Source organism: Papaver somniferum, chromosome 10, assembly GCF_003573695.1.
Source record: "Papaver somniferum cultivar HN1 chromosome 10, ASM357369v1, whole genome shotgun sequence".
Classification (NCBI taxonomy): Eukaryota; Viridiplantae; Streptophyta; class Magnoliopsida; order Ranunculales; family Papaveraceae; genus Papaver; species Papaver somniferum.
The window spans coordinates 104,191,909-104,213,541 of NC_039367.1; the positions used below are offsets into that span (position 1 = coordinate 104,191,909).

General features: G+C 35.3%; 2 protein-coding genes across 5 annotated transcripts; one reads left to right on the top strand and one right to left on the bottom strand.

Annotated features, from left to right (window-relative positions):
* Positions 1-251: 251 nt before the first annotated feature.
* LOC113316951 lies at positions 252-3,154 on the bottom strand. 4 transcript variants are annotated; one of them, XR_003343120.1, is made up of 6 exons: positions 2,919-3,020; positions 2,666-2,798; positions 2,287-2,356; positions 1,030-1,116; positions 797-895; positions 252-699 (listed from the first exon to the last, which is right to left on the bottom strand). XR_003343120.1 is itself a non-coding variant. In XM_026565111.1 (6 exons), exons 2-6 carry the CDS (start codon positions 2,702-2,704, stop codon positions 579-581), a joined length of 411 nt encoding a protein of 136 aa, XP_026420896.1. In that variant the 5' UTR covers positions 2,705-2,798; positions 3,097-3,154; the 3' UTR covers positions 252-578. The 4 variants fall into 4 exon arrangements, 3 of the variants coding, with proteins under 3 accessions (XP_026420896.1, XP_026420897.1, XP_026420895.1); XM_026565111.1 differs by lacking the exon at positions 2,919-3,020 and adding an exon at positions 3,097-3,154 and having other exon boundaries at positions 1,035-1,116; XM_026565112.1 differs by having other exon boundaries at positions 1,035-1,116; positions 2,287-2,350.
* A 14,689-nt stretch (positions 3,155-17,843) lies between these two features.
* On the top strand, positions 17,844-21,264 carry LOC113317057. The gene is made up of 10 exons (XM_026565202.1): positions 17,844-18,270; positions 18,377-18,585; positions 18,895-18,949; positions 19,134-19,407; positions 19,764-19,818; positions 19,921-19,967; positions 20,324-20,440; positions 20,565-20,654; positions 20,836-20,944; positions 21,110-21,264. Exons 6-10 carry the CDS (start codon positions 19,944-19,946, stop codon positions 21,178-21,180), a joined length of 411 nt encoding a protein of 136 aa, XP_026420987.1. The 5' UTR covers positions 17,844-18,270; positions 18,377-18,585; positions 18,895-18,949; positions 19,134-19,407; positions 19,764-19,818; positions 19,921-19,943; the 3' UTR covers positions 21,181-21,264.
* The last annotated feature ends 369 nt before the right edge of the window (positions 21,265-21,633 follow it).

Here is a 21,633-nt window from a genome sequence, read left to right on the forward strand (position 1 = left end):
GTATGAACAATGAGGTTTTGCTCTTTTTCAAGGTACTTTATATAAGGAAAGATACATGTATAAAGCAACTTCCTTGTAACCGTGTTTTTGATTTGGTGTGGCGGACCATTTTTGAAAATTCTAAGAATTCCTCAAAATGGTGACTTAATTTGAGCAATATATAGATAATTTAGAAAATTATCCTGTAAGAACGTATCGTAATATTAGTACCAAATGCAGCAGTGAGATACTTGGATTACGTTGGATTAAAAAAAGAAAAAAGGAGTATGAGCTTAGATAGCATTTGGCATCGGATCAATTGTAAAATTAAAATTAATGGACAACTCGAAAAATAAGGGAGTTGGCATGTCTCCTCTGGTCACAACTTGAAAACACACTTTGCATGAGACATGAATCATATCTCCACGGCAACAAATCCACTTCCTTTGCCAATTATCCTCTCCACTATACATTGCGAGCAGCCTTCAGATTAGTTTCCAGCAATTCTAGCACCTTCACCAATTAGACCCGATAATAAATGTCTTGTGCCTAAGGTATCTCGCTTCTCTTGCCAATTAGCCTTCACATTTAAGTTAATTTTAATAGCTTTCAAATGTGAAATGCTCGAACATAACTTTAGCAACAATACGAGTTCCCTTTCCACAGGAGAAGACATTGTAGCTGTTGCCTTGGAATACAAATCCATCCCAGAATTTACCACTGAATGTAAAGTATGTTTAGATCCCATAAGCTCCGCAATGAAAGAAATAGAGTAAACGTAAGTAACTTAAATGTGCCAAATGCATGTACTACTGACCTGTCATGTAGTCTGAGAATTAACTGCAATGAAGTTGCTAGGCATTGGTAGGTTATAACGTTGATCCTTCGTAACTTATTACGTAATATAAAGATAGTCCTACAAATTAGAAATACCAAAAAACTTTGAATACCAAAAAGTTAGATCCAAACATTTCACTCATGATGGCAAGTCTCATGGTTTTTTAAAGGTCACTTTTTAAAGCACGTTCGTAGCCCATTTCCCACGAATACCTTACATTTTACGTTCACTTGACTGCCTAGTCCAGCACTGCCACAGCTCCATATTATTAATAGATGAAGTGGTATCAAATCTTAAATCTGAAAAATGAATAAAAACAAACATTTAGGTAAACACACTCACAGATCATAAGTCCCAACAGGTCGTCACTAAAATTACTTGAAATTGCATATAAAACTAAATATCAGTAACATTCCAAGGACTATAATATACACCCAAGGACCATTTCCATAGTTAACTGTACTTATCCATTTCGCCACCGGTCGACGTCAATGCAAACATCGAGTTGTATCCCATAATTAATTCTCTAAGTTTTGAATCTCATTCCAGATTCCGTTTCAAGGGATTCAGTGCGTCGACGATCGACCTTAAGAAAAGGCAACTGAACAACCATTTTGAACAACACAGAATAATAGAAAATGGTCGCTAAGAACTCTCATTAGCTAAGAAATCTGATTGCTTACATACATCCACAAAATAGTAAAGAATTTACCCTAAAATACGTATAAACATACAACTGGTCTGTCTTAACATGCCACTGAAAAGCAGTCCCAATTTTCATGGGCCTTTTCCAAATTAAATGGACACACGGAAAAACAATTCTTATGGAAAAATAATAAACAGTAAAGCAATAATGTTGACAAAACAGGTTTGACAGCTGCAAAATCACAATAAATAAATAAATCAAATCAAATACTTAAACATGTTTTTTGTCATCATCAGCATCACCTTTGCTACTGTTAAGTGCTATTCACGAACGACGGACTACCAATTTTCACTATGGTTTTGTTGCAAATTGAGTGCACCAGCGCTATTATTTTGACAACTAACCGAAACCAATTGGAGAAGGCACGAACGTTTAGTGGGTAGATACGAATGGTATACTGACCATGCAATGCACTCTTCTTCTATAATTAACAGAACGAATAAACAAATTGATAATGAAATTTCCAAGCGACTGTACCAACCCTATCGTTTTGAAAATTAACGGACACTAGTTGGATATGCCGATATGGCATGAACATTTAATGCATATATACGGTATACTGGCCATGCAATACAATCTTTTTCGGCAACTCATGTATAACCATGAAATGCAATGCCTCTTCCTTAACCTATACCGGACTGCAAGATCACACAAATTGAGCTAAACATAAGCTAAAGTTTACAAAAACCAATATATGATACATGAATGCAGAACTTGATAAACTGAACAAAAGGACAGTAAATAAATGGATATTAGTATATACCTATTGTTTGCATAATACAACCTATTGTCTTCCGGCAGCACATGCTTTTCCATAAGTCGTCCATCTGTTCCTTTAAGCATAACAAGAAAATCAATGCATTTCATTAAGCATTCAATCCGCAATATTATATTTATAATGGCTATTAGAAATTTCATCGCACGTCCTAAAGCAAAGCAAGCAGCTATACTAAATTAAGTTTCATCTAAATCATCAATGGAAGAAATTTAATAAATTTACAAAAATAAGCTCATCAAACAAAAACACCGGTTTAGGACTTTTAACAAACAGACAGAATACATCAAAAATGCACTTATGGGTATACTTTTGTTTTTCGATGGTTGTTCTAAAATGCATATCCCATGATTTGAGAGAGACTTACCAAATTGATCGTGTCATCTAAAAAACCATGCGCATTCATCGTGCCATCTAAAAAAAATCCATGCCCAAATTCTTAGCCACTGAAAGAACTGCCAACAAATATTTCGTTGAAAGAACTGCCAACTGATAACAGCCTGCAAAACAAAAAAACAGAATAGACATGAAAACCATAAATCGCAAGAAACTGGAGGAAAATAATAAACATACGAAAGAAAAAACCCTAAATCGCAAGAAACTGGAGGAAAATGATAAACCTGGGAAAGAAAAACAGCGTGAGGTTTGGATAGCCATGTTTACTGGTTGCAAAACAAAAATACTGAATATTTTCTAAATGTTCTAGAAGCAGAAATTATTTTTTTTAAGGAAATAACACTATTAACAAAAATAATATTGAAACCTGTTTTTATAATATATGTATCACCCCCGCCGTACCTTTTCTTGGTTAGCCAGTCCAATGGCTCTCGCGTTATTATATTAAGTAGTTAGGTTCGGGGTCGAAAGATATAGTTGGATCATGGCATATACTCCCTTTATCCCAAATTAATTGAGTTATTTGGTTTTGAATTTTGTTTTATAAATAATTGAACTATCTCAGTAATCAAGAGGATATTTCTAGAACTATCCTTTTAATTTATTATTATTATTATAAGAAATATGCATAATTTGATAGTCATGTTTATATTCGTTACATAGGTGTTCGATAGTCATTTCGATTAAGTTTTATTAATTATTATATATAAGCATAATTAATGACGCTAGTAGTGGTTATGATAGTTTTGTTTTTCATAGAGTAGGCATTGCTATTCAGAGGGGGTTTGGTGCCCAGCTTGTTGCTAGGTTGCCAACCAATAGCTCTGTGTGATTTATTTTTACTAACTGCTACTATTATTATACAATGACAATAATTATAATAATTATAATAATAAGATGTGTATAGACAAATCTTGTTGCCAACGGGAAAAAAAGCATAATTATAAAAAAATACTTAAGCATATTTCCCTTTTCTCTTTATCTTAAGAATTGTGCAAACTAAAAATAGCTCAATTAATTAATTGAGGATGAAAGGAGTATATCATGGTTAAGGTTAGATATGATTCGGTCATGCCACATTAAATCAGTGGGAATTGTAGGCCCAGAAATGGTGTGGTCAAGGGTCATGGTAAAGATTAGTTGTGATTGGGATTAACGTTAGTGTCAGAGATCAATTTTTTTTTGGTTATCGGCGGGCGTGGACTTTTTTATTTTCACACTCAAGAATAGGGATGCACATGTCCTACCCATACCCGCCAACCCTATCCTATCCGCCAGTTTTTTAACCGTATCCTACCCTATTCACTATTTGGCGGATAGGATGACGGGTAAAGATTTTCTTAACCGCCAGTAAAAGGGTAAGGTGGCGGGTATAGGCCATATCCTATCCACCCTACCCGTTGTGCAGCCCTAGCTAAAGTTGTTGCACCAGGCAAGAAGACTCTTTGAAGATGCTCTCTCAATGGACTCTGATAATCGTCAAGTAAAAGAAGCATTATCATCTTGTATATCTGATCTCACCTTTAGAAACTTATAAGCCATTTGAACCCACAAACGGGTTAAGCTAGTCAAAGAAATGTTGAAGTTGCTGCATTAAGTTGCTGCATTAAAAGTGAAAGGTAACTCCATTTCTAGCTTGTTTAACCTCTCAAAACAACAAATAAACATAGAGACAGTGATATACGGAAGAATCTCAGATGCATGTTTAATAAAACAAGTGTGAGTTGACATGCATAAATGTTGTAATAGCAGAAATCAAAATGTGCCAGGTAAAGTATGTCTTGTTGAAAAACCTTTACGGGCTATGCAGTAGAAATTTATCTGTAAAATTTTGCAATAAACTTTGGGTCTGCATCTATGAAAATTTACATTGATAGCATGGCCGATGTGATTTTCTCCATCCATATGCATAGCAGCAAACGGCTCCACAAATTCGCTCCACCCCACGACCATAGGACGTTTCCCTGAGTCTCTTGTAAACTGCAGTTTGCAAGCAGGAAAAAGAAAACAGAAGGAGCTGAAGCGCATGTTAGCAAGACCAGGCGAGAAAAACATCTAAATTGTACACCTGCTCATAATTAAACAATTTAAAAAGAGAAAATTGAAAACAAGGAACGGCAGAAGTGGTTTTTTTTCCGCGGCAATAATTGAAGTGATGGTTGGGTCTTTTTATGGTCTGAACTCTGATGATGTAACTACTGACAGTGAGAAAATGATTATCTTCACTTCAGAAACGGTTATACCGCCACCCTACCCGATCCACCAGAGAATGGGTTGGGTAGGATCTTATCCGTTTAATGGCGGGTAAAATTTTTCTTAACCGCCAGTAAACGGATAGGGTTGCGGGTATAGGCCATATCCTACCCATCCTACCCGTTGTACAGCCCTACTCAGGAATAACCGGACCCGGGAGACTATTTTAAGCTGAGAAATTTAGTCTCTTCGACTTTCAAGGTTAGGCGGGTTGGCTAAGATTAGTTCTGACCGGACAATGATACGATTTTTGAAGTTTTTTATGCTTTGGATATTAATATTAATTTATTAGTATTTGTGTTCTCATTATAAAAACCGTCATTGTATTAAGTATAGTGAATAGATGTGTCTCTCTAATATTTTCTTCATGGTCAATCAATATTCATGGGAGAAGCACATGTTATCGTTGCATAGATAAGATCGATGCGTAGATAAGTATTGTGTTGATGGTAAGCGGCGCAAAAGAAGGAATTGCAAGGTTATGACAACGTTTACTGCAAGTACAGTATTAAGTTAAGTGGGCTCATTCAACTAACACCAATATCGTTTAGTGGGTATAAATATACTAATTTTGTTTAATGGGCCTAAACTATAACACGTGTAGGAAGAAGAAAAATTTAGCGGCGGCGATGTGCAAGGGTAAAATAAGTTTAAGCACGACCGGAGGTGTTGGACGATACAATCTATTCTATTGTGATTTATTATGGAAATGGAAGCCGGTAATAAAGGCTATTTTAGGAATATGAAATCTATTTGAACTTGGAAATAGGTTATAGTTATCAGAACTCGGTAATCCGTTTAGTTTTATTTAAGTGGGCCAGGACATAATCTCCGCCGTTCTTGTGTTTTGAGAGATAAAATGGACGTTAGGATTTGTCCCAAAGACAGACTCACATATCAATCGATCCCTACCGTTCAAGGCCTATTTTTAATGGCCAGATCTGTCCAAAAACAGACACCCTTCTTCCTTATAATATGGATTTCACATTTCCCAATTCGATAGAATCTGGAAATAGTAAAAAAATCTTCGACTAAGGAAATAATAAAACAATATTGATGAAAGTTAGATATCCCCGTATCGATGTGTGTAGATATTTATTTTTAATCATGGAAAAAAAAAGTTAAGAAAACTAACAGTAAAATTAGGACGATTATTGATTGTTTTTTTTTTTATGCTCGTTTGTTTTGTATTAGTTTCTTTTTGATTACAATCTTTGCTATCAATTATTTATCCAAAATACTGACAAAAATTCCAACTGATGTGCAGGACTACTAACAAAGATACACGCAAAAGAGATTCATCGTCAGATCAAAAGGTTAGTAGCCATGACTGGGTTAATCAGTTTTTTTTTTCCTTTTTCGATTTATCTATTTTGGAGTTTAATTGATAGTTTGAGGTTGTAATTAGGAAAATTCTTTTTATTAAGATTATAAACGGACATTGTTCATTTGACTTTATTTATTTATTATGTGATAACCATCTGATTTATTGTGCGATCGATGCACAATTCATTGATTATCATGATGTAATCGTGAATTTTGTTATTTAATCTGTTGATTATCATGATGAAAAAGTGGATTTTGTGATTATCATGATTTAAAAATATATTTAAGATATTTTAATTTTTCCATTAATATATATTTAGCATGTTATGAGATTTTCAAAATCTAACTATTTTAGGTTAGAAGAATATTTTAGATTTAGCTATTTTATTATTGGAATAAAAAATATTATTCTTGAATTTTATTGGCTTAAATTTAATAACTTTACGAACAAAAAAATAAATTGGTCGGGCCAGAATAGACCAGAAGCGAGAATTAATGTGGAGTTCTGGTGAATGTGGAGCTCCGGTGAATGAGAACGCGTTAAAAAACTCTGTTATTATTATTACTAGTTTCTCACCCGTGCTATGCACGGGTTTTTGCTTCTCTTATGAAATATTGGATCCATGTTATAAATCAATTTCATTAAAAATAAATAATACTATTTAAAAATTAATCAAAAATCATAAAAGATAAATAATATTATTTAAAAATTAATCGAAAAGAAAGAAAAAATCGCAGGCTTATGATTATGATGCAGCATCTTCAAATCCCGTGTGTTTTTAAAAACCAGTTTATATGTACAGAAACCCCATACATACATGGTCTATTTAAACTAGGGGTGTTAACGGGTCAGGGTCCTCCCGGGTATCACTTGATCCGGACCCGGACAATACTTATAAAGGTCGGGTCCGGTTTCTAACGGTTCCGGTTCCGGGTCTTAAATTTGTGGATCCAGAACCGGACCCGTTTAAATATCCGGGTACCCGTCGGTTCCGGGTACCCATTGGGTCTAAAGAAAACTATTTAAAAAATCTCAAAAACTTAATATATTTCTCTTTTTAGCTTGGATTTAAGTAATTTTTATAAAAAAATATTATTATTTCTTATAATTGTACTAAATAAAGATTAAATGTAAGAAAAAAAATTTAAATAAGTAAAATATCAAAGCTAAAACTAGAAAAAATACCTATAATTTTGCTAAAAACATGAATAAAAGAATGAATAAACGGGTACCCGATACCCGCGGGTACCCAATGGATATTACCCGTTTGGACCCGTTTAAATTCGGGTCCAATCGGGTAATTACCCGCCGGGTCCTAAGTAGCTAATGAGTCCAATTTTAGGATCCAGAACCGGACCCTAATATACCGGGTCCGGTTCCGGAGCCGGGTAATGGGTACCCATTGACAGCCCTAATTTAAACCCATGAATTCTCATGATTTATAATATCATGTGTATTCTAATTCCGTGAACTCTACTACTGTACTTGAGGATTTTGAGTTTCATTCCGGTGAGAAAAAAAATATCCAAATTCGATAATTATTTGTAGAGCTATTGAATAAGAAGGTATGCCCATTTGAAAACTATTGAATGAACGGCCGACTGATAGGAAGAACTCACGGATCACATATGCACTATGTGAGCGTAAATATGTCGGTAAATTTTAGGATAAATTCCCGTGAATTGTAAATTATATATATGTTGAGTGCACTGTGAGTGTAAATATGTCGGTAAATTTTAGAATAAATATAAATTCCCTTGAATTATTGGGTAAATTATTGATTTTTGTGTTAATTTCTTCACATATATGTATATCATTTCTGTCAGTCACGTTTCAACTGCCGTGGAAAGTTTGTAAAAAAGACAACAGACCTATATCCCAATCTTATTTTTTTTAGAACGTATATCCCAATCTAATTTTTTTAGATAGTGTAAATACAAAAAATTTGTATCAAGAATTTAGACTTCGGAAGTATTCAACTTTGACGTATTTCATTTGTGTTTGTGATATCAGAATTTGTCTTAAGGTGTTCTTCTTTGGGAACTAAATCGTATTGTCTAAATGTAAAACTTTACACCAATAATCGCAGTAAATATTCAAGTATGCTATCATTTTCTTTGACACATAGACATAAGGGACATTTATTCTCATCAAGCTCTTTTAATTGCCTTTGCAATAATGCCTTTATTCTACCAGCAAGTAGAATGGCATCTGTTGTATGCCTACCCGTGAATAAATCCAGATCTCAAGCCAATTACAAATGTCGCCTATAAGTTAGTTACATCCCGTTACAGCCTCCCAGTTGATGATTAGATCTCTAAATGAGTACCCTCTGAACTATTTTTCAGAGTTCCCCATTGGAAAATTAGTTTTTTGACTTGATTCACTAATGTGTCTACGTTCCTACGTCTCTTCTTAGCCATCACGACGATTTCGCTCCAGCCAAATAGCCCAAATTATCCCAAATTATAGCAAAGGGGAGTATATGCTCCTGAGACATGTGACCCCTGAGAAACATGACCAGTGTTTTGTCCGTTCTCTTGAAGCATAACATAGTTCCAGATTGTCTTTTCAAAATCTCAGTGCAACAATAAGTGATCCACTCCTTCTTGCTCATTGGAACACAGACTGCATATAGTCTCTGTAATGTTGCAACTGCTTTTCGTAATCTTTTGATAAGGTTGTCGATTGTTAGAATCGAATTTTGTATCTACCTGTAAATTTACATATACAATCTCTTTCCGTAATCTTTTGGTAAGGTTGTCGATTGTTGGAATCGCATTTTGTACCTACCTGTGAATTTACATCTATCTTGCTTATTTAAACCTCTAAATGATATAGAGGCACTTGAATTTGAATACCTGTAAATTATACACCGAGATTTGAGTGCATGCGTACTCGTGAACTTTCATGTCTATTTAACCCATCTATCATGTGTATTTAAACCATGCACACTTATATTTGAGTATATGCCTACCAGTGGATCTTCGTGAGTTATACTTTTATCATGTGAATTATACGAATTATCTACATCTATCAATATACGCTCCTTGTTACTGATGTCTTTATAGCCTAGATATCTTTGTATTGTACGCCTGTCCCTACTACCAGTCCACTACCATAACAACCTCGACCACCATGACCGCAGAAATAACTAAAAACCTTAAGTCTTGATAAACACATATTTTACATACCTGAAATGTGGTCTATCCCTGCAAAGATTTTACATACCTGAAATGTGGTCTACCCCTTCAAAGAAAATAAATAAATAAAACTTGCTTAGATCATCGGCATGAAAAATTTGTACCTCCTCATACACGGTATCACCAGATGATGGAGTATACGTAACTGGTTAAAGGAACTACATCGGTTCCAAAGCACACAATGTAAAAAATTATGTTCATGATTAATGGATAAGGTGGATACCAGCTTTTGAGTTGTACCGAACTCCTTGCCTGCTTGCCCCCCAAGTCAAGTCTATGTTTCCTTTCAAGGAGTACGTTATAACCCGGTTTTGTATTTGGTGAATTCAATGGTACGACAACTTAGATATACGAAACTGAAAGCCAACCATAATCAGTTTTTCGTGTATATAGACATTCGTATGCAAGATAACCTGGCTAAGTGTAATTAATTGTCAAGAATTCAGACCTGAGACTTCAAATGATAAATCATATGAAGCCTTGGTAATTCATTGTTCTCCAATTCATGTTTGCGCATGTATATTTATATGCACCGATGCAAGAAAATTTTAAATCCTTCTGAAAATCACAAGTCAAGTTGGTGCATTTTTCACAGCAGAGTATTGTTTTATGATCACAGCAAGAGCATTTAACATTAATCTATCAAAACCCAAAACCTAATATATATATATATATATAAGATTAAGCAGGGATATTAGCTTGGTTGCCTTTGTTTCTTTTGGCAGCCTTGGATTTTATAATGTTGATCACGAATCTGAAACCTGAAACCAGATTTGCAACAGGTACAAAGGGTCTCTAGACAAATAGGATTAATGAAAGAAAACGTCGAAAATTATTATATTTGAAATATAATGAAATTAACTAATTCATGGACGACAAACAACACAACATTCGACTTATCAATACCAGTATCATGTCCAACAACAAAAAAAAAAAGAGACCAACATCAGGTTATAAAAAATTTCTCGTCTTGAATAGTCAAAGAGATTTGGGATAGAATTTGTGTAACTTTTCTGTGAACCATTTAGCTTGAGCCCCCATAGAAAACTTACCCATGTTCTTTTCCAATTCCTTCGGATTAATTAAGATCACTTTTAACATGGGGAAAAAACTGACAAATGGAGAATAGTTCATGCGTGAGAAGAAAGCCCATCATAGTCTCTCCAACTCATTTGATTATGCGTGCAATTCCAATGAGAAAATAAGTCTACTGAGTTTTACTATTACCTCCTTGAGCTTTAACAAAACTCTTGAGTTTTAATATTTACCCAGGTCATTATTGGAATGAGAGGACAAAATCACCACCTTGGATTCATCAAAAGCAAGTGTTATGATTTTTTGAATGAAATCAAAGAAAATCCTAAACAACAGAAAACAAAAACATCAAGATTAATTTATATTAATTTCAATGTCATATGCATGATATGAAAGGCAAACACAAAAGTAGATTAGTCTAACAAAACCCTAGAAGTAAAAAGCAGACTAAAAAAACTTTCTATATTTTAAAACTCACAACAAAACCCTAAAAAAATGAAAAAAAAAAACCGCCCAGTGAAAGAAAACAATATTCATTATCCGATCCATGTGTTGAGCTTGCTATGTTCCAATCTTATAAATCACACAACAACAAAAGTAAAATAGGAAGTTTTAAATCATGAAAAATAAAGATAACCATACATAAAAAAAAGAAAAATAAGTTCATTACCTAATCCATGTACGGCAAAAGTGAACCAAAAGATTATATTTCATCATTTTCTTCACGGAGAGGATATATGACCAACAACTGCAAAACAAAATCAACAAAAAATACCAAGAATACCAAAATCATGATATTAAGGAAAATAATACCGAGACTCATGCCTATTTCACTTTCTGCTAATGATTTTTTTTTCTCCGTTCTGAAAAGTTTTGCTAATATCATGCTTTGATACCTCCACCCCGATTTTCTAGTAACAATTTTGTATATCGACTATTTGACAGGATTATTTTTATTGGGAAGAGAAAGCACGTTTGGTTCCACGGGTAAGTATAACTAAATGGATTTTGATTTTGAATTTTAATCACAGATTTATTTTCGAATTTATTTTCGATTAAGCTTTTGTAGATCCCATTGAAATTGTAATTGGATCTGTAAATTGTAATTACGATTACTTTAGTTATGATCCGCTTAGAGTTATAATTAGGATTAGTTTAATTTAATCATAAGACGTGTAAATGGACATTGGACATTTTTTTAAATTTTTTTATGATTTAATTCCATGATGAAAAATCATGATTCATAATTTATTTTTAGTAGTTCAATCGTGATGAATGGTATAAGATTTTGCTATATTTATTTGGATGTTTTAATATTAGGATTTAATTAAGATTTTTTATTTGTTTATTTGGTAATTTATAAGATTTTGTATGCTTCAGTAGTTTTGGAGAATATTTTTTTTAAATATGTTTGTCCAAAATATATATTATATATTGGGGTGAAAAAAAAATACTTTTTTAGATTTTTTGTTTCCAAAATTCATATAGAATTAACAAAAAATAAATAAGTGGTGGGGCCAGAATCAACCAGAAGCTCCGGTTAACCACGACGCTCGAAAAAACTCTATTTTTGTATAAAGAATTGTACATTACACTTTGTTTACGTTTTATAGATACTTTGGAATCATGCAAATTAATTTGTTGGTTGGAGACCTTGGAATTGACGGACTTGAAGGGCAGCAAGGAACCGAGGCCTTGAAGCAACTACGCACAACAACTTGGCCAGCAAATTGTGTTCTAAAGAGGGATTACTGAAGCTGAAGCACCAAGCTAAACTGTTTAGGGCTAGCAATTGAACCTAATGGATTTACTAAATTGGGCTGCCACTTACTGGGCACCTTCATCCTCACTTTTAGAGTAAAGGCTAGAACGAGACTTCCATTTTCTGCACAGTTTACAAGTTCAGGTCAAGGTCGAGATGACTGCATCATTATCACTGCCGGCTAACCTATAGGTCTCAGTCACTGTAAACAAAAGAGTGTACGGCAATAGAGACAGACAGGGAGTTGGCTCGAGGAAAGTATCGTGACAGCAAGACAAGGAAAGACACGGACATTGGGTTTGTGCTGTACTTGATGTCAAGAAACCAGGGAAGATACAAGTTCTGCCATTGATTAGATTGATAAATGGAGAAGATTGATAAAGGTTAAGGCAGGTTTTCGAAGACAAGAACAACATGATACTTGGGTCAGGAACCATTTCAACACTAAAGCCAATTTTGACAGAGTTTACTCACCGGGATAAACATGGAAAGAACAAGTTTTTTTTTTTTGATCGATAAAAAAGAATGCATTGATCAAAAAATAGGGATACAAAAATGCAGCACCCAAGATGGAATGTGCAGAAAAGGAGAAAAAAGAACTGTACAAAAAGAAAAAAGAAAAAGAAATGAAAGCTACAAAACTACACTAAGGTGGCTTAAAATACATCTCTTTCCAATTCTCCATCACCTGCTGGTAAGAAACGTCGGCAAAATCTTCAAAAGCTAAGGCCCAGGAGTATACAGTGTACTTGATAGCATCAATCATTTGGGGAACAGTCCGCCTTTTATCGTCAAAAATTCTAGTACTTCTTTCTTTCCAAATGCACCACAGAATCGTAGGAGGAATTAGATTCCAAAGATTTTTGTCCCTATTGGAACCATCAAAGCGATGCCACTTCAGCTCCTTTATGAAAAAAGTCCACAGCTCCATAGCAACCGGAAAGAACAAGTTTACTTCCATTGTTTTGGGTGTTGAATGGATGAAATTACTGTGTCATATAGTGTTTTGAATGAATTGGAATTATGGGTTTGTGTTAGGATCGTCTTATGCAGGGAAATGATTTGCGGCTTTCTATATGTGCAGTCAGTGCACAGCCATCATCAGTCTGCAAGACACATACAACTGTTTGAGTAAATGCCTGACTTACTAGTTCTTACAACTCAAAGTTCAGCAGCGACTAATTCTTGAGCCAAGTTATTCACTCGGCCAGCCATGATTCTGGTGAGTTTTGTCGAGGGTCCAAGAGAGATTTTACGGTTGATAATAACACGGAACTACTATAGAATCTGTGAGAGGGTTTGATTTGGTTTCGAGTGCAAGAAATATGCAGTTCAATACCGAGAAACAGGGAAGAAAGATGGGTTTACAACTACTATCCATGGGACTGATGGGTTTGTACCGAGGGGAAATTAGGCTAAGGCCCAAAAAAAATTATTTTTCTTAGTGAGAGGCCCTACATGTTTTTCAGCTACCGTGACACGCGTGATTGTTTGAATTTATAAAAAGAGAGTAATAAGAAACAAGTACCCTTATATTTCTACTTGTATAACAAAGGAATCTCGGATTTTCTATCTTCTCATTAAACTGTTTGCATAATAAGTTATGCATCCTATTTTTCAGGGGTATAATTGGTATGCAAACTTGAATATAACATATCTAAAAAACTGCGTCTTGGAATTTTACAAATTTTATTTCGTTGGAAATCTTTCAGAGAGCTCTACAAAACGAGTACAAACAACAATATCAAATTTGAATTTTTTACGAAAAAATCGGAGGTGATTGTAGTTTTAGGGGGAAATTTTGAAAACTGGATACATTACCGTTATGCAGCCACCATAAAGGATGCATAACACGTTATGCAAACACCACAAAGGATGCATAACAAATTATGCAACCATATTTTAGTTTATGCATCCACTAGTTAAGTTATGTAACCACCAAAACGATCGATATGCCTAAAGATAACATTCTAACAAAAAAGAAAAGAAAATGCATGACACATTATGCAACCACCACAAAGGATGCATAACAAATTGTACATCCATATTTTGGTGCACGCATCCACTTATTTAATTATTTAATTATGCACCCGCTAAAACACGGTATAAACATAAAAAGTAACATTTTCACAAAAAAAAAGAAAAAGATTGAATAATAAATTATGCGGTCGTTTTATGGACTGTATTACAAGTTATGCAACAAAGTTTGAAGCCGCATAGCCATTGTCTGGTCAATTTTAATGCGAACAAAAATGTTGTTGCAGAACTCATTCAAGAGGGCTTGCTAGTCTTAAATGGGTTATGTTTCCATTTTCGAACGCATAACAAGTTATGCATCTATTTTCTCGGATGCATGACAACTTATGTAGCCATTTTCTTGTCAATTTTAATGCTAACAAAAATGTTGTTTCATAAATAGGTTATCCTGTCATTTTCTCGAATGCATAACAAGTTATGCATCTATTTTCTCGGATGCATGACAGTTTATGCAGCCATATTTGTAGCTCTATAACAGATTATGCAACCATTTTATTATTTTAGCGCTAACAAAAAAATAGCTGCAATGCATCATGCAACCATTTTTTTTTACTGCATAACAGGTTATGCATACACTTTTATAGCTGCATAATATGCTGCACAACATATTATGCAACCATTTTTTGATTGATTTCAATGCTAACGAAAAAAAAAAATGACTGCATAATGCATCCATTTTCATGATTGCATACAAGTTATGCGGCCATTTTTGTAGCACCGCTTAATTGGGGGCCCCAGAAAACAATTAGGGGCCTCACACTACAGGACAAAAAAGGTCACGCTGTGGATGGTGGATTTTCGATAAGGGATAAAATCGTAAAATCATGACACCGCATGTTCCTAAATCAGGAATGTATGTGATAATTCATATTTTATGATTCGTGAACCGTTTCACGATCTCTGACTGAGCGAACATTCCTCTCAGAGATATGATGAATATGTTTCTCGAAAGGCCTCCCCGGATGAGCGTCCGATACTTCATACATTTCATCATCACCTCTACGTAGAATCTTAATGATTGGGCGGTTTCCTAGACATAATTTTCTGTTAGAGAGCTTAACACCTTCAGGACGTCACGCTGCACGTTGTTCTCTGACTACGTAGAGAGACCCACCTCTACTAAGAATCAAATGATTGGGCGGTTCTCTAAACATAATTGTTTGTTAGAGAGCTTAACTCCTTCAGGACGTCACCCTGCACGTTGTCCCCTGACTATGTAGAGTGACCATGTATAGAATCTTGGTGATTGGGCGGTTCTCTAGACATAATTGTTTGTTAGAGAGCTTAACGCCTTCAGGAACTCACGCTGTTCGTTGTTCCCTGACTATACACCCCTCGGAACTAATATGGTGCTTCAATTATCTTATATCTCGATTATGCAAATAGATTAAATTCTATCGCGACATTCATCCACTGAATTTCTAGAAAATAATCTATTATATCTCATTACTCCGTTCCTTGAATTCCCCGGCTGAATTCCATGGATTTGTAATAGATACTCAATTCATTTTATTACTCCGTTTCATGAGTCATTCCCAATCGAATTTCGTGAATTATTAATAAACTCAACAATCAGGCGTCTGGACTATCACCGAGTAAGCCCCAAGAAAATGGTGCAAGTATACTCAACTATGATGCATGAACGAGCACCCAAATGCACGAACGAGCATTCAAAATATGGACAAACAAGGAAACCTGCGCAAAATAGGAGAGAGAAAATAATAATAAAAAAATAAAAAGAGGCGCCTAGGGACCGGGCTCACCGACCGGCCGGTCATGCTGCCATGGTCGATGCCCCACGCCTCTTTCTTTCTTTTTCCTTATTTTGTTATTTTCTTGATCCCATGAAGACTCCTTCATTCGGGCAAATTTCCTTGTTTGAGCAAAACTCACGGTTTCACCATATTTTCCCTCAAATGATGAAAAATAATAAGAAATAGGGGAAGGTGTCACGGGACCGGGCTACCTAGCCGTCCAGCCATGCCCTAGTTGTGGCCGGTCCCACACTTTGCAATCCCTTGTTTTCATAATTATTATTTCCCTCATCTTATAAACTCCTCCGTTTGAGCAAAAAACCTTGGTTTTTTCCATATTTTCTCAAATATTGCTCAAACCATGCAAAAGTCAAATGGTCACATGACCGACTAGGCTACTCACGAAAAAAATTTAAAATATTGTTATTTTAATATTCTCAAAATATTGATCAAACGAGCAAAGTTCTACTTGCTCATTCGAGCAAAATCAAGAATTTCAGTCAAAGATCAAACTCTTCTGAAAATCCAAAATATTGCTTAAACGCACACCAGAAAATACCAAAACTCTCACGACTGAGATGCAGACAATATGGTAACACGGGCATGCTGCCTTGACCGACCAAGGCCGGCACCGAGGCTTACAATAAGCCACATTTTCATAATTTTGACCTAATTTGCTATCAATTGCTCATATTGGGTCCAAACTCTTTCCAACCAACTTGGAGTTCGCTCAAACGACCGTCAGCTGGTCCCACGACCACCAAGGGACGGTTTCATGCCCTCTTGGTTGGTCCCTCATCTCTCTATAACTAGGTTTTATTACTTAACGCTCACACAAGAACTATTTTAATAAATGATTAAACTAGCGTTCGATCGTTCTTTCACCAACTGGTCGACAAAGGACTTTATTGCACGCTCACTCGAGCACTTGGGCGCTACATGGTCGACCATCATCCCATGTGGTCGGCCCTCCTTCACTCAATGACCCATTTTTGAGTAAATCATTAATTGGCCAACAATTGATCAAAAATTAGGGTTTCGAACAATTGCTTTGTAAATCATAATTCTGAGCAAATTCAAACACTAATAGTTTTATGTTGATCCAACAATCAACGTCTGAATTAATTACATAATATTTGGTCCAGCTACCAATATTTTAATTAATATATTATTTGGTCACGCTACCAATAATTCATCGAATGAGCAATACTTTCTCAATTGCTCGAATACTGATCCAGCTACCAATATTCAGTAATTTATCGACTGAGCAATACTTACTCAATTGTTCGAATAGTGATCCAACTATCAATATTCAGTAATTTATCGAATGTGAAATACATGCTCAATTGCTCGAATATTGATCCATCTATCAATATTCAGTAATTTACCGATGCTCAAACACTACATTACACCAAATTCCAGGATTAGTAACATAAATTCGTAACGGACCATTGACCGTTCGAAATTCCCGTTACAAATGGCCACTACGGAAAAGTTGTAACAGGCTCTGGCCGCTACGAAGTTTAAAAAACAATAGTAACAGAGGCCAGCCGTTACGAATGTTTTTTATAGGCGTGCCAGCCACACGCTTCGTCACACCTAGGTCGTAACATGTGTATTTGCGCGTGTGTTATTCACATGTGTGGCTTACTTTTCCGCCCAATATTGGTTGAAGTAGAGGATATTTCCTCCTCCTACTTGGGTATTATTTGGTCTTCCATCTCGACCATTCCTTTTCTTCTTCTTCATTTCTCTTGTCCTCCTTCCAAATTCGTTTCTCCTCTCCTCCCTCCCAAACCCTAGAGCGACAGCAAGTTTTCTTTACCAAATCTGATTTTTCTCCAGCAAATCGAGTATTGGCGTCGAAGTATGTAAGTGATGGAGAGATTGTTCTAGAAATATTTTAAAATCAGCAGAAAAACTTGGATCTAGGGTTTCTGTTAGCGATAAAAGTGTTTTGAATGTTTAATCGAGGGTTCTGATTACTGTCTAGTACTCCGTTCATTGAAGACATCTACTAATTTGCGTCGGCTAAAATCACCTTCACCTTCCACAAACACACACACAGAGCTCCCTCTCCGCCATAAACCCTAGAAAACCAAAAATTACCTGCAATTTCGTAGCCGAGAAGGAAGAAAAATTCCAATCAAAGATGTCTTCATCAAAGAAGAACCATTACAAAGAGAAGATGATGAATCGCAAAAAGTAAGAAATCCCTTTTTTTCCCATCTTTTTCTGTTCTGGGTTTTATTGATGAAATTGAGAATTAGGTTTTTTTTTTTAATGATTGAATTTGTTTGAAATTTGATAGGGAGAAAGATAGAGGAGGTGAAGAGAAACCAGAAGAGCCTGAATTTCCGAAATACCAAGACAGAGCTAAAGAAGGAAGAGAAGATCAGAATCCTGATTATGAAGCGTCTGAATTGGGTTCCTTTCATGCTGTTGATCCTCCTGATGCTGTTGATCTTAGACCTGAAGATGCTATGAAGATATCGATCGAGAATTCGAAGTATCTTGGAGGTAATTCGTGTTTTTGATTATTGTCAGTTAGATTCTAATCCTGTGCAATGAGTGGCGAGATTGTGTGAAATTCGTAGCTATAGGTGTTGGAGAGATGGTTAATTGTATGCCCAGTTTGTATTGAATGGTGGTTGTTTATGGTTTGTAAGTGATGTGTAACATACACATTTGGTGAAGGGATTGGATTATGTGTTACTTAACAAGGTGCGTAGTGAGATTAAGAAACCAGAAGCGTGAGAGGAAACTGATGGAAAGACTAGGTTCTTATTTACTTATGGCTTCAAATTATTTTGTTTCATATTTATACAGGGAGGTGAAATCTATGATGCAATGCTGAACCAAACAAATCTCTCAGACAATAATAGTAAGTTCTATGTAATTCAAGCTCTTGGCATAGTTTCTTCTTCTGCTCCATCCTCGTTTATTTCTGTTGTTCTAGTTCCCGTCTTTTAAATGTATGGTTCTTGTGTACTGGGCAGAATCAAGTCTCGTGAATGTGGTATAAATCTTTTCCCTAACTTTATTTGTGCTATTAAAAACTAATGCAGAATCATATGGTGGTGGAGATTTCATGGTTTTCACTAGATGGGGTCGAGTTGGAGTTAAAGGACAAAACAAGTTACAGGGACCTTTCACCTCCAGAGATGTATTCAGGAATTTGAAGAAATATTTTACGCCAAGACAAAATCTGTGGTCTGAGTGCAAGAATTTTGTTTGTCACCCGAAACTTTACACTTGGTTGAAAATGGATTACGAAGAAACCGAAAGTGAATCAGTTGTAAGTTTATCTAAGTATGATGCAGCAACGGATGATTGAAATAGGTTAGTAGTGTTTACCTCTAAATGACCGACTCATAACCCAATTATACTATCATATCATGATATACGCTTTATGTTCTGCTTGTTCACCTTGTTAGTGCTTATAGTCATTGTTTTCCTGTGCGTATTTGTACCAACTTTCGTAACTTTTCAGAATACGACGCTGAAAAGTTGCCTCTTGGTAAGCTAAGCAAATCAACCATTTTTAAGGTGTGCCGTCTGATTAATCACTGAACAATATACAAAAAAAGTTGCCTAAATCAAATTATGATCTCACATGTTTGCCTGTTTTTTTTCCTTCTTTTGTTTAACCATCTCGATTTGAACTCGTTTAACCATCTCGATTTGAAATCTTGCAGGGATATAATGCATCAGTGCCAAGCGTGATAGGAAAACACTAGAGCAATTGACTGGGTAAGGTTCTGAATGTGCATTTGCTGAATAACTTTTAAAATATTCAGTATTGACTTATTTTTAATCTTTTACTTTTCATTATTCTCTGTTGTTTCATTGCAGAGCTTTCTACTCTGTTATCCCTCATGACTTTGGTTTCAAAAAGATGCGTAAGTTTCGTTTTGGCCAGAATTACATTTTCTTTTACATGTAACCTTTTTTTCCTATCTCTTAAACCAGATAATTTTACAAGTTACATACTGCAATATATGGTTTTATGTTCCAAAATTTGACGCTTTTGTATTCCAAAATTTCTATCATCATTTCATAATGTGGCTACACTTTTTTACTGGACATGGTCTTTCTTGACTACTCATGCAAAAAAACATTCATATTACACTGTCGATATAGTACAATTATTTAGGGTATCTAGGAAGTGTGAAGATGAACGTTTCAGAAAGGTACATGAACGTTACAGATAGAAAACTTTGATACTCTTCTGTAATTATTCTGTTTGTGTGTGTAGGCTGATGTTGTGCTTGCTTTTATCGGGTGGGGTGTTTTACTGAGTTTGTTGTTGGTGGTGTCCAGCAAATTTGCGAAGGAAGAGCATGCTGTGACTATTCGTACCGCGACTGCAAAAGTGTGTTTGTCCTGCATAGGATGTGATGAACTTTTTGTTTGTATTGGTTTTATAGTTACGGTAACTTAGGATGGGAAGGAGTTGTATTTATTTGGTTTCTGACATTGATTTCCTGGTTGTGCAGTCAGTGTATCAATGGATTGTCAAGCCACAGACTACTGTCAAGTTGAATAAGATGTTTATTCCTGGTCGAATGTCATTTATCTTCAACATGGTAATAATATTTTTCACATGCTCATTAGATTTTTATAGAACTTCTGATGCCCGTTATTGAGATTGGATTTTTCGTATGATAGGTGGGTTGCGAAGTGTCTTGAACTGATTTATATGGTAGTTGTTTTCCTTGTGGTGTTTTGTATATGACCTAGAGGCTAACTGGTGCTTTGTATTTTCAGGTTCCCTATAATGGGTCATGGAATTACAACATCAATGGAGTGAAGCATAACACTAATCTGACATGTGGGATAAAGCTGGGATCGATGGTGACACTGAGAATATCAGCTTGTAAGTCCTTTATGATTACATCATACTTAACTATATACTCTTGTGGGCGTGGATTGACACTACTGACATATTTACATCATACTTAACTATGTGGTTCTTGATAACATCTTGTTTATAGTACCGATATCCTTTGCTTTGCCTCTAATTCACATATCTTGATTGTAGGTTTGGTGGGATACCTTCTATCACGAAAGGGTTTGAATCTCCTTTGGCATGGAAGTCGCCTTGGCTTATGAACTATATATGAACTGATTGGCATCTGATTGTTGCTTTTCAATGCTGTAAGTTTTATAAGTTACAATGTAGGAAGTTTCTATGAACTCAGCAAGTTTTTTAACTTAATAGTTGATACTTCCAAGAATTTTGGTACTTGGAAGAATTTATGTTCTTTGATTGAAAGTTATATGAATTAAGTAATTAACCGAGTCTGATTATATGAATGTGATGTGACTGTGATGGAATGAAAAGGGCAGGCAAGTTATTGGAATCCCGGTGTATATCCGGCTGAAAATGAACTGCCGGTTAATATTGACCAGGTCAAAATTGGTCGTATTGACTGATTTTGACCAGGTCAATGTTGACTAGCAGTAATTATTTGGCTGTTACAAAAAAATTCGTAACGGCTCATACGTGTTACGACTGACAAGTTACAAAAACTTTCGTAACGGCTCTCGCATATTACGACTCGC